Raw genomic sequence first — 16,123 nt, forward strand, 5'->3', positions numbered from 1 at the left:
CATTGATATCACCAGTGGGGCAACTCCAAAAAAGAAATTAACATGGTAGAAGTGAACATCAGGCTAAGCACAGCACTTGATTTTCAAGTAAATGATGGGTTTCAAATTTAAGCTTTTCCTCCGGGAGCCTCTTTGAGGCGCTGTCACTGAACCGCTTCACCTGATTCTCCTGCCTACCTGGTGGGATGCCCTTTCCTCTGTTTAGCACTGTTGCAACCACAACACATGTTTATTTCCAAGCACTTTGATTGGTCTATTAGGAAAAGCACACACACCTGGAGACACCTGCCCAGCTGGTGAAGGGAGGCGGCACATCCACACTAAACAGGTGGGAAACCACAAACCCAGATCCGTCCCAGGCAGCGACTGCTCCCCGCACCACTCCAGGAGGGGCTTGTTGCTCTTGCCTGAGTCTTCTGTATTTAGACCCTCCCTCCACCCCAAGAAAGGCACACCAGGCCCAGCTTCTCACCATTTGTCAAAGCAACCTCTGCGTCCTTGCATGAAAAGGACACATTGGGGAAGGATGGAAACCATGCTTTTAGCCAGTCCAATCAAAGCCAAAGCAAATGCCTCGCCTCACTGGCATGGGGGAAGCCACCGACAGGAAGAAGCACCTCAGCCACTACCAGGTGGAAGAGCCTGCTGGACGCCAGCAGCTCTGTCTTCTATGGACCTGGCCACTGAATGCCACGGAAGTGAATGTTTCCAGTGCCCGTTTGCCTACCTTTAAAACAAAGAATGTGCTTCATACTCATGAACAAGAAGTTCTTCCAAAATGAGAACTTCTTCATAAATGCACAACCAGCTCCACAAAGACGGAGTAGGTTCAAGCAGGTCTCATGTAAGGCAAACTCTCCCAAGAACATCCTCGCTATTGAACTGAGTGAGGCACAGCCCTGATACAAGGTGGTAAGGGATGTCGATCACGTGCGGGATGCCGGGGGCATCTCGGCAGGCCCTTGCCAGCAGAGAACACAAGAACCTGCTCAGGTTCTGTGTGCTGCCACCGTATTCCACATTCCACTCCAAACCACGTACCTTTCAGGTGGCTTGTCCGCTACAGTAGCAGGAGGAGAAAGGGGGAAAGGGGACGACTCAGGTGAAGGAGGTGTCACAGCTGGGTTGGAACTTGCTGTGCTTGGAGACTGTGTGTTAAGCCACTGGACCATAGATGACCGGGTCTGGCCTGGGCTAAGGGTAGGAGTTTGAAGGGCAGGATTAATAGCAGAAAGGCCACAGAACACCAAATGCACCACATCCCAATCCCAGATGACTAGGTCGCTAACTCCCCTGTCACTCCTGACCAGTAGGGACAGAGTCCTCTCCGCATCCTCCCAGGCCTGCAGCCTAAACGACAGATACAAACAACCCAGACACCAGCCACAACCCCACACTCAAGCTGTCTTCCTGTCCTTCTCCAGGTTCTCCAGTCTGTCCAACCTAGCACCTTATGAGTTCACTAATGAGGAAACCAGAATCTAATTGCTCAAAAGAATAGCAGGACATTCAAACTATTCATTTTTTCTAAGGAAAATCACAGGAATCTAGCATCAAGCACATGACCAGGAGCTGCAAAAGATCAGCTAAACATTTAAAGATCTTTCACCTGCTCCTACATGTATGGCAGTTTAGAAAAAAATGCCACTGGCATTCAGGCTTCCTCTAGAGAGGGCCAAAGACTAGAGTTCAAGGGAGAAACCAATGAACAGCAAAAACCTCTGGTGACCAGAGCATTTCTTAACATTTCCATTTGTTTTTTAATTAATGTAAAGAGATCAGTGAGCAGACTCCTGGAATGGCCTCTAAGCACAGTGGGAGAGTTGCAGTAGTTGATGTGTGTTGATCTGAATTAGCCTTCAGTTATCTCAGAACGGGAGGCTTGTGACTATGATATATGAAGTTCCCTTGAGAAGCAACTCATTTCATTCAGTGACATTTTGAACACACACGTGTTCCCTGACGCTCTTCACCTCAGATTCCCCCTAGTTGCTAAACCAGTACACCAGTTTCCATGAGAGGTTTCCCGGGACTTCCACATCCCTCAGCATGGTCTTTGACTGTTTCCCCTGCCTGACAACTGACACCGTGTCTGTCCTTCAGTACCAGCATGGTCTCCTGGCCAGCACCCCAGGTGTGATCCTCCAACACGGCGACACTCAGCAACCTAGGGCCAATTTCACCCACCTGTCTCCCATATCCAATGCTTCCCCACCTGCCCGCCTACCCGGGCAGCCCGCCCCTGCAGCCTCCCTTGTCTGCCACAGCTCTGCTTCCTGGTGCTCCCACCTCTGCCTGAGGCTTTGCCTCTCCTCTCAAGCTCCCCCGCCCTCCTCTGCTTGCTCTAATCTTGCCCTTCTCCTTGGCTCAGCTCCAGTTCCACCTCCCCCAAAACTCCTCCTGTGGCCTAACTCATATGCCTTCCCTGAACACCTGCAACAGCAATAAATGAAAGGGCAAGTTGACACTGGTTGTTCTCTGATAACTTCAAGTATTTCTCTTGCCTCTGCAGGAAGATCTTTAACTCTTTTTCCAGATCTGATGAAGCCAGGCTTCGTGAGATCTCAGAGTGGCAGGGACATGGAGCTATCAGCCAACATCTGAGCAACCAAATTAGAAAGTTCTAAAACCAAAACTGGATTATTTATTTATTCTGAGATGAAATCTTGCTCTGTCACCAGACCGGAATGCAGTGGCATAATCTCGGCTCACTGCAACCTCCCCATCCTGGCTTCAAGCGATTCCCCTGCCTCGGCCTCCCAAGCAGCTGGGACTACAGGCGCATGCCACCGTGCCGGGCTAACTTTTTGTATTTTAGTTGAGACGGGTTTCACCATGTTGGCCAGGATGGTCTCGATATCCTGACCTTGTGATCCACCCACCTCAGCCTCCCAAAGTGCTGGGATTACAAGCGTGAGCCACCGTGCCTGGCCCCCAAAACTGGATTTTACAAATCTGGTACATAGTTGACTTAGTAGGTATTTAATACACAGAAGCTTTCCTGTCCTTTGGTCAGAAAAAAAGAAGATTATTTTAAAAAACATTATTCTTTGAAGAGCTTATTTACAATTCCCCTATCCAGCCATTCATTTGGGAGTCATAAAACCTATTTTATCCCAAGGCCCGATAAATCTTAAAGTGATCTGTATCACCAGTCACAAAAGTCGCTCGTTTTTTAAGAGAAAAGGAACCTTTCATGTTGTCCTACTAATCAGGAAGGGAAAGGAGAGGCAGGTGTGAGTGGAGCCCTGGCCAGAAATTTAAGACCTTAGTTAGCCAGACAATTGCCAAGTTATCTCCCAGCAATTATTCAAGGCGCTTGGAGGGCAATGCTGGAGGAAGATGAGATGTTCTGCCACACCCCCCATCTACCCTTCAGAGTCATCCATCTGCCTAGAGGGAGGACAGTTGCAGGAGGAAGATAAAGTAACTATGTTACTATATTTATATGGCCCTTGACAAATAAAGAGCATAAATTTTATAGCGATTGTCTACTTAATCCTCACAGCTTTCTTTAAAAAAAAAACCTGAGTTTTACAGAGAGTGTGTGTATGTGCACGCGCACATGCATGTATGTAAAGAGAAAATACCCCGCCGTTTTAAGAAAGTGAAAGCACCACTGTAATCAGATATACAGAACAGAAAGGCCTGCCCGTCCCGCAACCTGGCTTTCTCCATCTCATCCCAAAACAAACATGCAGAATCAGCAATCCTTGTCTAGGGTCCGGTTCTCCACACTGTTTTTTGTGTTTGTTTTTTTGTGATCTTTCTGCTGCTGTTAAACACATACATGCGCTATGTAATCTAGCACTAACCGGTTCACCAAGATTATCTCCCAGACTTCCCGTGTAGACCTAAGTCTCTGTGAGCTCCTCGATGTATCTCAGAAGTCTCCACTAGGTAACTCTCCTTTGATTTCAGAACCCCACATGGGCAGACACACTGTGAGCTGGAATATTCACAGGATGGAGCAATGTGCAAGACTGGAGACAGTCTCTATGGAGATGAGGCAGTGAGATGTGTGCACAACTGGAAGCCTGTGAAAGAAGAGACCTGTGCCACCAAACAAGGTTTGGGAGGCAGCAGAGTAGCTTCTGGGATACAGGAAAGTTTTCAGAGGCTTGTCTGCTGGGAAGAATCAGGGATGAGGCAAAAAGTGAGTAAATATAATTAAACCATGTAATGAGTTCACATCTCAAGCCAGTAGCGGTCAGACGATGATGGCATGTTTCATAGATGTGGTGTCCATATTTTTTGGAAGTCAAAAAAAAAAAAGTAAACATGAGCCTCATTATGTAATCATCTCCTACCTTCCAAACTTTAAGTAACTTTTTAATAAGAAGAATCAACATTTTAAAAAAATATTTAATTATGTTAAATGTAATACATTTTCTCAAAAAGCAGTAGAGGAAGGTATTAGTTTTAAAAGAATTTCTGATACTCTCTTTTCTTTTGTTTAAAACTGTTTGAAGGAACAGGAAGCATTTGCAATGGCAGCCCATAGCAAACAGCTAAACGAACAGCTTTTCCTCAGCCTGGGCTCCAAGCAAGAACTAAGCCCCAAGGTATCTCTCTCTCTCTCTCTCTCTCTCTCAGGGTGGGATTTACCATTATGAAAGATCTGGGTTTTCTAAGCTCCAGGTTTCTCTCCCGTAGCATGCAGGTGTGACCCGGCCCAAGCTGCATCGCCTTGTTAGAACTGGGACTCAGGGAATTGGCACAAGAAAGCACTGATACTGTCACTGCTGTGTTTAGTAGAGGCTGTTGGCTCTGACTGCGGGTCCCACGCCTTCTGCCAGCATCCCAGAAACGATGGTAGGCTAGTTTGGTAGCTTGCAAGCAGGGTAAAATTTCAGACCCTTCACAGTTCTTGACACTATCATCCTTGGGAGAACCAAAACAGTCACCAGATCATTTTTGTGTACTCCGTGGTTCGGTGGAGAGCCACAGCTGAGAACGTCTTTGGGAAAAAGACCTAAGGTGATTAGTGAAATAATAATTAAAAGCTCATTAAGTGCTAGAACATAATGAAATATTTTGAAAGTCTTTTCCTACCATTTCCCAAATTTAAACATTTTAAAAATCTGTTTACTGCCTTTTTTCTACCTGTCCCTTTAAACTACAGATTTTTGATTGGTACGACTGGCGTGAGCACAAACCACCAATTCTGTTTAATGCCAAGCTACTGACCAAGTACAAAAAAGTGCCTAAATGCCACAAGTTTCTTGAAAGCCAAGCTGCAGTTTGCAAAAATGGAGAAAGAAGTCAACTGTTCCTAAAAAGCTCAAAAACCACATTTACCAAGACAGAAATACAGAAAACTACTTATATCTGTTCGCTATCCCAGCTTAACACACTACACTGCAGAAGCCTTCTCCTAAAACGGAGTTCCTCTTCATTTTCAGTACGAAGAGCCAACATCACCCTCCTTCCTTCTCAAAGAAATAGGACAAATAGAAACAAGAGTGTTTCACCAAAAGTAGATGAAGATTTCAAATTGCTAACTTGGAAACACATTCCTGAAAATACGTAGATTGAAAGTCTACCTGACTGTTCCTGAAGCCACAGAGGCGTTTCTTGTGTTTAGGCAGGGTGGGTGAAGAGCTGGGGAAGACAGTAAGCAGGGAAGAATATGCATTTGTGTCAAGGATGAGGAAACTCTCTTCTTTAAAAACAGTCAACACTCTTGTTTGGAAACACAGGCCTGAATTTCAGGGAAAGACCTTATAGCTTTCACATACAGCAGTGGGGCCAAACCCCAAAACATGAAATTATAACAGTGTTGATACTTTACAAAGCTTATTTTTAGAAAACGGAACAGATCAGCAGTCCATGCTGCTTCTGATTCAAACTGTGATCCAATCTCCTCCAGTACCAGACTCTACGCTCCATGCATATTAAAAAAGTTCTGGCAGCGGCAGATCACAGACATTTCAGAAAGGGGGAGGGGAGTAGGGCCCTAAGTGTTAAAACTCGACACCAGCTGCACTGGTCACCGGAGAAGTCCTGCATCTAACAAACATTTCTTGCATAACATAGACGGGTCAGGCTTTGGGCAGCGCTAGAGATACAAGTGCCCCATTCCAGGCTGTATGAGCAATGAGTGCGATCTAAATTCAAAAGGATAGAGCAAGGAGAATACGCATTAAGAAAAGAAATGAATGCTTATTTGAAGTGACTAAATCCCCCAAATACCAAGATATTTCACTATAGTTATACAATACAAGATCAAATCCAAAGTTTGCACTGCTATGAAAGATTCTAAACTCTCATTTGCCAGGTCTCTGAGCAGAAGCTAACACATTAGTGAAATGATCTTTCATGCCAGTCTGGGAAACATACAGCATAAGTCTAGAACAGCTGTCCTGGGCAAGAGTGTTTGAAAATGTTAATAAAGACAGAAGGAAATATTGTAGATCTGTATATTATGGGAAAATCTCTGTTCAAATAAATGCCAGTTATTCCTTAAGTGCCAGGAGAGGGAGAACTCCACACGCAAGCATACTGTTTGGCTCCACACGAGCACACCGAGGGGTCATAGCAGCGCAGAGAAACAAAGTCCTGTGACATGCACCTTGCCAAAACCCATGGGGTTGGGGGAGGTGGCCTTTGCTGCCCATCAGGAAGATTTGGAGCAGACCCACTAGCTCATCATTTATGGTCTGAGGACTTCCTGTCAGGCCCTGAGGACACCCAGGTGGCCGTGACAACACCGGCTCTCCAGCCAAGTGAGTAGAAAATGCCCAATTAATAACCATAATACAGGCACTGATTGCCATGTAGAGATCTGCCCAGGGTCCCTCAGAGGAAGAGTGGAGGGAGCACCCAATAACCATGGGGATAGCCAGGAAGGCTTCCTGGAGGAGGCAGCTTCTGTGTGGATCTAATGCTGAAGCCGATGCCACCACAGTCAACATTGTCATCACCTCCCCACACCCATGCTCATGCAAGGCACAACTGTGCAATCTAGCTCTGTGCTAGATGCAACACGCAGGCACTCGTTCACTTACTCCCAACCACCCCATTATTCCACATGACATATGAGAAGACCATCTCAGAAAGATTAAAGCAACTGACTCAAAGTCATCTTTCTAGTAAACCCTGTTCTGACAAGACAGCACAGAGCTCAGACCCTCAGGTCCTCTGAGTGACTGGAACAGAATATGGAAAGAACAGTGAGAGATGTGAGTACCAGGATGTGCAGGAGGCATGATCATAAGCTAAAGGCAAAGAAGGGCCACTGAAGGATTATACACATGCAAATAGCAAGTGCATAAGACTCTGCCGCTCGGCAGAGAGATCTGGGTGCCAAAGCTGGCACTGGCATTGCTGGCTGAGTGCCAGTGTGCAGTTTCTTCCTGCCCTAGTCTTCTTCCTCTTTTCGTCAATAGCTAGAGGCTATGCTGAGGAGGAAGTGAATGACTTAAGAGTGCCCCCTAGAGGCTGGCCCACAGGTGCCATCGTTAGCCTGCACTCAGCATCATCCACAACTGAAACTTGGCTGAGCAACTTCAACTCCCTCAGCTAACTAGGAGAGAGTCATGATTCATAGGCTGGGGCACTGTGGGGTTTAAATGAGATAATAGGCATAAAGCATGGAAGCATAGTGAGCAGTCAATAAACGAAGCCCTCATTACTATTACATATTTCTGGGTCAGACCTTACCTCTGATTTCTAGGGGTGTATCATCACTAACCATTTGATTTACCAAAACACAGCACATCGGCTATGCAAAGGGAAAAAAGTTTGAATATGTTAAGATGTCATCATTTAAAAATTAAGTTGCTAAAAGAAACATGGCATCCTGGATTTGAGCTGGGAACAGAGAAAGAACATTATTGGAAAAACTGGTGAAGTCCATATGTTTAGTTAACAGTACTGTATCAACATTAATTTTATTGTTTTTTAGCAAAGGTACCACAGTTCTGTAAGATGCTAAGGGCGGGGTGGGGGAGTGAAGGGTCTCTGGAAACCCTGTAGTATCTTTGTAACTTTTCTGCAAACGAACTATTCCAAAATAAAAATTTATTTAAACGACACATTATAAAAAGAACAACCCCACATAGATTTTTCAGTCGCTGAAATACTAAAGACCTTTTTAAATTATAAACAAACACTTGAGGGCATCCAAAACCCATAAGGAAAATGTCTGGCTGCTTTAATGACAAGAAGAGATGTGTGAAGCTTACAGTTAAAATCACCCGCACTCTCCACCTACCACCGCAGTGGTTAACTGCACTTCAGCCCGAAGCCGGGCTGAAGAAAGGTGGGCTCTTCCAAACAGATTAGTTTTGATGACTGATTAGCTTGAGATCAGCAAACTTATTCTGTAAAGGGCCAGAGAGTAAATACTTGGCAGGACTTCCGCAACTACTCAATTCTGCCATCACTGTCACTCAAAAAGCAGCTGCAGATAAAATGTAAACAACCAAGTGTAGCAGTGTTCCAATAAAATTTTATAAAGACGGGTAGCAGTGAGCCACGGTTTGCTCATCACTGGATTAGATGGACCAGATAAGAAGCCTAGAAGGGGTGTGGGGGTTGGGGGAGAGATGGCAATTTGGCTGGAGAATCCCCTCTGTCTTCACTGGTTTTGTGGTGCGGGGCTCCCTTATTCATGTCTGGGGCTGATCCGCACATACCCAGCTTTTTCGTCAAGCAGAAGCTCTCTTGAACTGTACAAGATCACCTTTCAGGCAGGAGGGAGCCAGTCAATACACAAAGCCAGCACATAAAAGCAGTAACTTGTTCACCCTTGAGAACAAGTTTTTCTTTTGTTTGTTTCGTTTTTGTTTTTGAGACAGTCTTGCTCTGCCAATCAGGCTAGGGTGCAGTGGCACCATCTCAGTTCCTTGCAAACTCTGCCTCCCAGGTACAAGCAATTCTCGTGCCTCAGCCTCCCGAGTAGCTGGGATTACAGACACGCACCACCATGCCCAGCTAATTTTTGTATTTTCAGTAGAGACAGGGTTTCAACATGTTGGCCAGGCTGGTCTCAAACTCCTGACCTCAAGTGATCCACCTGCCTCAGCCTCCCAAAGTGCTGGGATTACAGGCGTGAGCCACCACGCCCAGCAGAGAATATCTTATACAGGAGGTACACGGTCAGGGAGAGGAGAAAGGGCACCGTAGGAAATCCCTCGAACCCCATGAAGGAGGGCCTGCCACGTTTAACACTCAGTCCTCAACCTGTGCGAAGCTGAGGCTCCTGTGTGGATTTCCTCCTTTAACAAGAAAGGACATCACCACCAAAGTTCACTCCCAAAGTCCACTCTCTGACAGCAAAAGTTCTTGGTTATGCTATAAGGGAGCAAGCACAGAATTATGTCTCTGACCAATCTTCCACTCAAAGAGTTCTCCTCTAATCCTATCTTCCTTCCAGATGATCAGTGTGGAATCAGGTAAGAGGACTGAACTTTAGCTCGCTAGCTGAACAGAAAAGGAGCTGTAACTTCATTTCAGAAAATCAGGGGACATTTGAGGTCTGAAGGTTATAGTCCTGCAGGGTCACTGACAGGAATGTCTCGACCAGCTGCCACCCAATGTGAGGGCTGAACATCTTCCACAAGGCCAGGCACAGCCCCAAAGGGACACAGATACTCTGCTCAGAAAAATCCTCCAATTATTTACGGAACAGATTTATGGGTTACTTGTTTTAATGGCTGAGCTGCCTGGGTATAAGGCTCAAAATAAGTTATAAATGCGGCTGGGTCCCAGTAGGTTCCCCATGCCTTGACCATGTGACAGCCAAGGATCTATTCTCAGAGGCTCTGACAAAGCAGATCCCGGAGAGGCTAGGAGAGGAGCCCCAGCTGAGTCCTCAGGGAATAAATACAGTAACTGCTCAAAACACAACTTCAGGTCAACATCTAGAGCTTCTCCGAGGCTAGAAATCTGAGCTATTTAGTGAGGAGATTATGTAACTGATGAACCAGGAAGTTGGGGTCAAGTTAAACTAAGAATATTAAATTACGTTCTCAGAGGGAAGGAAAATCCCAGCAGGTGGCTGCCTTGAGCTCTCAGGGGAGCAGTGACTGGGTTTTATTACATGTGGTATCTGGAAACCTCACCCTGGCCCAGAGGGGCGGATGTTATTATTCCCCTTTTTACAGATAATCTTGCTAAGCCTTGGTTTGCTTAAATAACTTATATAAGGTCCCCGAGGCTGTAAGAAACAGAATGCGGATGCAAAGCCAGGCCTCTTTGAAAACAGTGCTCTACCAAATGTAAACGGTCTCGAACTTACAGAGAGTACCCGTGAGGCCCTTACCTTATTTAGATATTGAGACACAGATAGCCAATTCGTGAATAGCAAATAATAAATTACAACAATGGCATCAAGTAAGTAAATCTTGAACAACAAAAACCAGTTAAACTAAAACCCAAAAATGACTGATCCAAGACTTAATTGTTTTTAAAGTCTTAAGTAGTGGAAAAGCTACTACAAAATTCAGGCATGTGTTTTTATTTTGGAAAGTCATCTTTTCATGGTAGGGCTTTAAAGTTACATGGACTATCCATATTCTAACTTAAAAATAAAATCTCCAAATTTCAGCACCTGCAGCTACAGCACAGCAAAGGAAGACACGAATCAGGCCACACGCAAGTGCCAAGTACACAACGCAGATCCCAAAAATACCCCAGCAAGCCACAATGGATGTGTATCGAAGCATGTAAGAAAGCCAGGCAGTTGGCATGGCATAATTTCTATACAAAGTTGGAGAGAAGAAATTCAAGGAAACACACAAGACAAAAGCTGTACCCCCAAACTGAAAGTGAACAGACATTGATGGTAGATGGCCAAGTATACGGGCCCTGAGACTCAGTTCCACAGCTTTTCTGAAGCTGAAGAGAGACAACTGAATATCACATTACTCAAAAAAAGATTATGGATGATGCCTGGTTGCAGAGATCAAATTTCCAAGTCTTTCAAGCTCTGCTGTGGAAGAGAATGCCCTCCTCCCGAATCTCAGCCAAGGTGTTAGATGATGAATTTGCAGCAACCAGATTCAAGTGTTTATTCCCACAGATAATTATACACCACAGCCACGTGAAGTAATGTAAGGTCAGTGCTCCCTCTTCAAACCAAGGGCACTGGCCAGTTGACAGCCCTGGCTGCCTCAGCAGGTTTCAGAATTGGGGCGGGGTGGAGAATACCCACAATTGAAACAAGGTCCCCACAGGCAACTACACAATTTCAATTTCTACAGTAAAACAAGTCACTGGGCCAGACACATCAGGGGTCAAACTCTCTTGTCCTTTACTGCTTATGAGGCTTGGGCCAATTTTCCTACAACCTTTGTGCCTTCCAATCTTTAAAAATGAAGATGTATCTACCCCACTGGGTTGATGCAAGCATTAAGATGAAATGTCATGTACAACACAGCTGAAACGAAGTCTGGTGCCCCAAGATACTAAATGCTCTATGGTCTCTGAGCCTGGAAATGCCAGAGGGTAACTATCTAATCATACTTTCTCTGTAGCCTCAACCAACAGCCTCTGCTAAAGCAGAAGGTTCTACTCCCTTAAGTCCCCAGACCCCCAAGAGGTAGGGGAAGGAGCTAACCTCGGCCCAGAATTTAACAGGCTGCTGTGGGCTCACAGCAAGAGAGCACGCCCTGCCTGTTCATTTGGCTTCTGTTCTTCCTTAGATTTGAGCTACCTTAGACCCTGCTGTTCACTTAAGTATGGGAACAGGTACTGGCCTCCAATTCGTTCTTCACAGTACCCACATCAGAGGGCATATCCTTCCAGAAGAAGGTACTAGCTCTACTAGAGATATCAATGTAACCCACCGCATTCTATAACCAGGGCCCACATACCGGTAAACAGAGTAAAGCTGCTAAATTAGAAAATCATCGCCCTACTAACCAATAAAGATGCAGGAAGTTTTTGTAATGGGAAGTTCATTCCTTTAAGTTATTTATCACTCTCTCCTGACCTGAAATTTACATAGCTTCCCACCCCTTATTACAAAAGCACTGTATGTTCATTTTGGTCAAGTTAGCCAAAAAAAAAAAAAAAAAAAAAAAAAAAGCACTTTTAAAAGAGAAGTCTATTTGTTTTTGAAATAATCAGATTAAGATACCAACTTCCAGGGTGAACTGGCTGCCCTGGTCCTGAAGGAGTGCCGGGATTGAGGAGGCCCTCTCTGAAGGAGGAGGGAGAGGAAAGAAGGAAAGACAAAGACAGAGGAAGGGAGGAGGTGAAGACGAAGTTCGCCAGTGACTGCCACCCTCTAATTTCTCAGTAGGTGCCAGACTTCACAGAAATCTATTAAAACTGATCTAAAATGATTACTTTTCTGAACTTTAGGCAAATCATTCATGGTTTACTGTGGTATACAAAGCCACAAATCATATTTAAGGGGGTACTCTGATACCTCCCAGCATAATTTATTGACTTCCTGAACAGCAATCACGGAACCAGCAGTCAAGTAATTTGAAATGCCAAGCAGTTGTCTCTGAGAAACCCCTATTCATTCAGCCAATTTAGAGGAAACAAGTGATTTCATTGACAGGAATAAAAATGTTTCCCAGTGAGTGCACACAAGTATATGATGACACGCACAGGCTGTATATGGGAATAGGAAGGTGTTATCTAGTGATTTTAAATAACTGACATCAAGTCTGAGTAGGCACAAATCTCAGTGGCACAACGACAGCTTGAAGCACTAGCTAGGATAGATGCTTTAGGGATATCTTAACATTCAGGATCAACAAAGCCAAGCCTCTCAGTGGGTAGAGAGAGGAATCTACTGCCCTCCTGGCCTGCCAGGGCACAGAGTGAGATGCACCTAAGGGTGCCGGCACCCCCAGCTAGGAAGAGCTATTCTGAGACCATGCCATCTTGAATTTGAGAATGCGCTGGCAGAAAAGGAGGTGGTCCTTTTCAATTGAAATCTGTAGAGGCAGCAGATAGCAATGCCTGATATTTCCTAAAAGAGATTTTCTTTTGTGGCAGAGAATCTAAAAGGATCACTTGGTCAAGGACTTGGTTCCATCAATCACAATGGAAGAAAACCTGTTTAGAGAAAACTACCTTTATTGTGGGGAAAAAATGACTTTGGAACATTTGAAATACCTTGACCTATGATGTAACGTCCTCCAAGGAGACTGAGCTAGCAATTCTTCACTGGCAATGAAGTCACCCATCACCTTACTGAGTGTTCAGGTAAGTAATAGCTACAGATTGATTGACTGCAATGAATAATACCCACAAGTCATAAACATCAGCCGAAACCCAAGGAATCCAATTCTGCCTCATTGTTTTCTACCTATCAGACAAACAGCTGCATTGACACGCCGCCTGTGTCAGAACCACAGCTGCTGTTGCTTTAAGTTTTCCTCTGCAAATCTGCTTTCCAGTGGACAAGATTTTGGCATTTTTGTTCAGCAGATCTACTGAGGCCCTACGTGATCCACACACATTTGGACTCCATTCCTTAGAACCTGAGATCACAGTAAAAGCCCTAAGTAGAGTTTTAATGGCCCCATAGCAACTTTGGCTAAAAGGGATGTTAATGAGCATTTACTCAGAACCTATCATATTTAATACTGTACAGCTGGTAATGCAGAGATGGGGGAGGCAAGAGGAGGACATACAGTAAGAACTTATAAATGCTAAGGAAACAAAACACAGCAAGGAGCGAATGGCAAGATTAATTCTGTGGAATTCCTAGAGGAAGAGTTGGTGATCTTTATTTACAAGAAAGATGAATCAGAAACCAAATGTAGTAGCCTAAGAGATATTCAATGACATACAGAAAGAAATGAGATTTCCAAAAGGAAGTATTTTTATACATAATTAAAATAAGAAATTAAAAGTTTACTAATAATTATGTCATTATCACAAAAAAGTTCAAAGAATGTAAGATCTAACTCCTATCATTAAGAATTTTATGGCCAGGCATGGTGGCTCACGCCTGTAATCCCGACACTCTGGGAGGCCAAGGTGGGCAGATCACTTAACGTCAGGAGTTTGAGACCAGCCTGACCAACATGGTGAAACCCTATCTCTACTAAAAATACAAAAATTAGCCGGACGTGGTGGTGCATGTCTGTAATCCTAGTTACTTGGGAGGCTGAGGCACAAGAATCACTTGAACCCAGGAATCGGAGGTTGCAGTAAGCCAAGATCATGCCACTGTATCCCAGCCTGGTGACAGAGTGAAACTCAGTATTCCCTACCACCTCCCCCTTAAAAAAATAAAGAATTTTATGATCTAGCTTGGGATAAGGGAAAGATTAGATATGTAGAAACATTTATTCTACATAAATATCAAATAATATTAAAAGGCAAATATTAACCAATACTCAAAGGCATCTTGAATTTCTTTGCACCAAATAACGAGTTATCAGCAGAAATACTATTAAGGAATCTCTTTAGAGGTTCCCTGTAGATTGGAGCATGAGGAAGACTTCCTGGAAGTGAAGATTAAATTGGACCATGAAGCTAGGTCAGGATTTCAGGATTAGCTTGAGCAAAAAAAAGCAGGACAAATATTTGAGGCAAAGAGAACCAAAGCATGTGGGAAGCACACACGGGCTATTGGAAGGACAGCAACACACGACCCTAGAAAAGTCCTTTATTTTTTTGCGATGGAGTCGTGCTCTATCACCCAGGCTGGAGTGCAGTGGCGCAATCTCGGCTCAATGCAACCTCCAACTCCCAGGTTCAAGTGATACTGTCTCAGCCTCCCAAGCAGCTGGGATTACAGGCAACCGCCACCATGCCCAGCTAATTTTTGTATTCTTCGCAGAGACAGGGTTTCACCATCTTGGCCAGGCTGGTCTTGAACTCCTGGCCTCCCAAAGTGCTGGTATTACAGGCATAAGCGACTATGCCAGCTGAAGAAGAGTGTTTTTTTAAACAAAAGAGGCAGAGAAATCACTTATCCTAATTACAGTCCTCAGAGAAGCAGCTTATACTCTGCATGGCCCTGGAAGCAGGCGGGGAGCAGCGGATGGTCTTTTACATTAAGGCTCATTCATCGTCACCTGGGAACTCCTTAGAAAGGCAAGCTCTCAGGCCCTTCTCAGACCTACTGCATCCTCAAATCTGGGGTGAGGCCAGCAGTGTGGGTCTTAGGGAGACCTATAGTGGGTTCAGGTGTGTGCTCAAGTCCAAGAGCCACTCATCTAACATACACACTTCTAACATAATGACAAATCTGGACTGATACACCCTCATCAGTAAATTCTTTAAAAGATACATAAGAAACAGTCTAGTATATACTTCAGAGAAACATAATGTATTCCATCCATGGCACAGAAAAAAAAAAAAATCAAGTTTCTGAAGTAGGAGAAAGTCTCCATTATTTAAAAAAAAAAAAAAAAAAAAAACCTCCTTTCCAGACTTGCTTCAACTACTCCCCCAACCCCCTCTTTGGCCTCTCAAGGTTGGAGTGCTTTTCATGACATTTTAAAATGCGTATGAATAGGAAGCTGGGGAATTCACTTCCTCATTTGATTTATGACCAAAAATATCATAAGCTCTTCTTGTTTCAGGCATGGACGTGTTGTGAATTGAGTGTTGGCCGTACCGTGGCTCATAATGTCACTTTTCTGCAGAACACCATGAAGAAAGATGACTGCCTACACGGCACTCCACTGCCTGTGATGTCCACTTACTGAAAGGCAGAATTAGGGATCTGGTCTTCACTAAAACACACACACAGGCTAAATGCCACCTCTAATGAAACCAGGATTATAGATTCTGGGTGCCTAGGTAACTACTGTTATTGTTTCTTGTAGTACTACAGTGAAACAGAATTTTTACTGTGGAAAAAGAACAGCAAAGGTGGCAGGCATACCTGAGTAACACAGAATTTAAATCCACAACCTTCAGCATAAAAAATATGCACAGATGAAAACACTGGCAGGAAAAACCTCTTCTGGAGAATGTGTTGCCATACTTGGAGTTTCAGTCAGATTTTCAAAGTCTTCAGGTCACCCCAAAATTTTGGCATACCAAATGCTTCCCAGCCTCCCTTAATACTTAATAAGTTCATAATCATTTCATGTGACTCCAGCAGTAACTATAAAAAGGCAAGTAATCTGAGGAACACTTTCCAGTCCATTTAAAGTCCCAAGAATGCCCAGCTAGGGTCAGATGACATCGT

At 44.4% G+C, this 16,123-nt stretch overlaps 1 protein-coding gene across 2 annotated transcripts in view; it reads right to left on the reverse strand.

Moving 5' to 3' along the window:
* Window positions 1-16,123, reverse strand: part of ARHGAP10 (Rho GTPase activating protein 10) — a 329,689-nt gene that overhangs the window by 8,406 nt on the left and 305,160 nt on the right. Inside the window, exon 21 of one of the 2 annotated variants that reach the window (XM_032246542.1) lies at window positions 1,042-1,194. The exons of the other annotated variant lie outside the window; for it this stretch is intronic. Within the exon in view, the coding sequence (XP_032102433.1) occupies window positions 1,042-1,194 (153 nt within the window). The remainder of the gene's footprint in view (window positions 1-1,041; window positions 1,195-16,123) is intronic. 2 annotated transcript variants of the gene reach the window in all.

This window comes from Sapajus apella, unplaced genomic scaffold (assembly GCF_009761245.1).
Source record: "Sapajus apella isolate SASKATOON/1434 unplaced genomic scaffold, GSC_monkey_1.0 scaffold61, whole genome shotgun sequence".
Classification (NCBI taxonomy): Eukaryota; Metazoa; Chordata; class Mammalia; order Primates; family Cebidae; genus Sapajus; species Sapajus apella.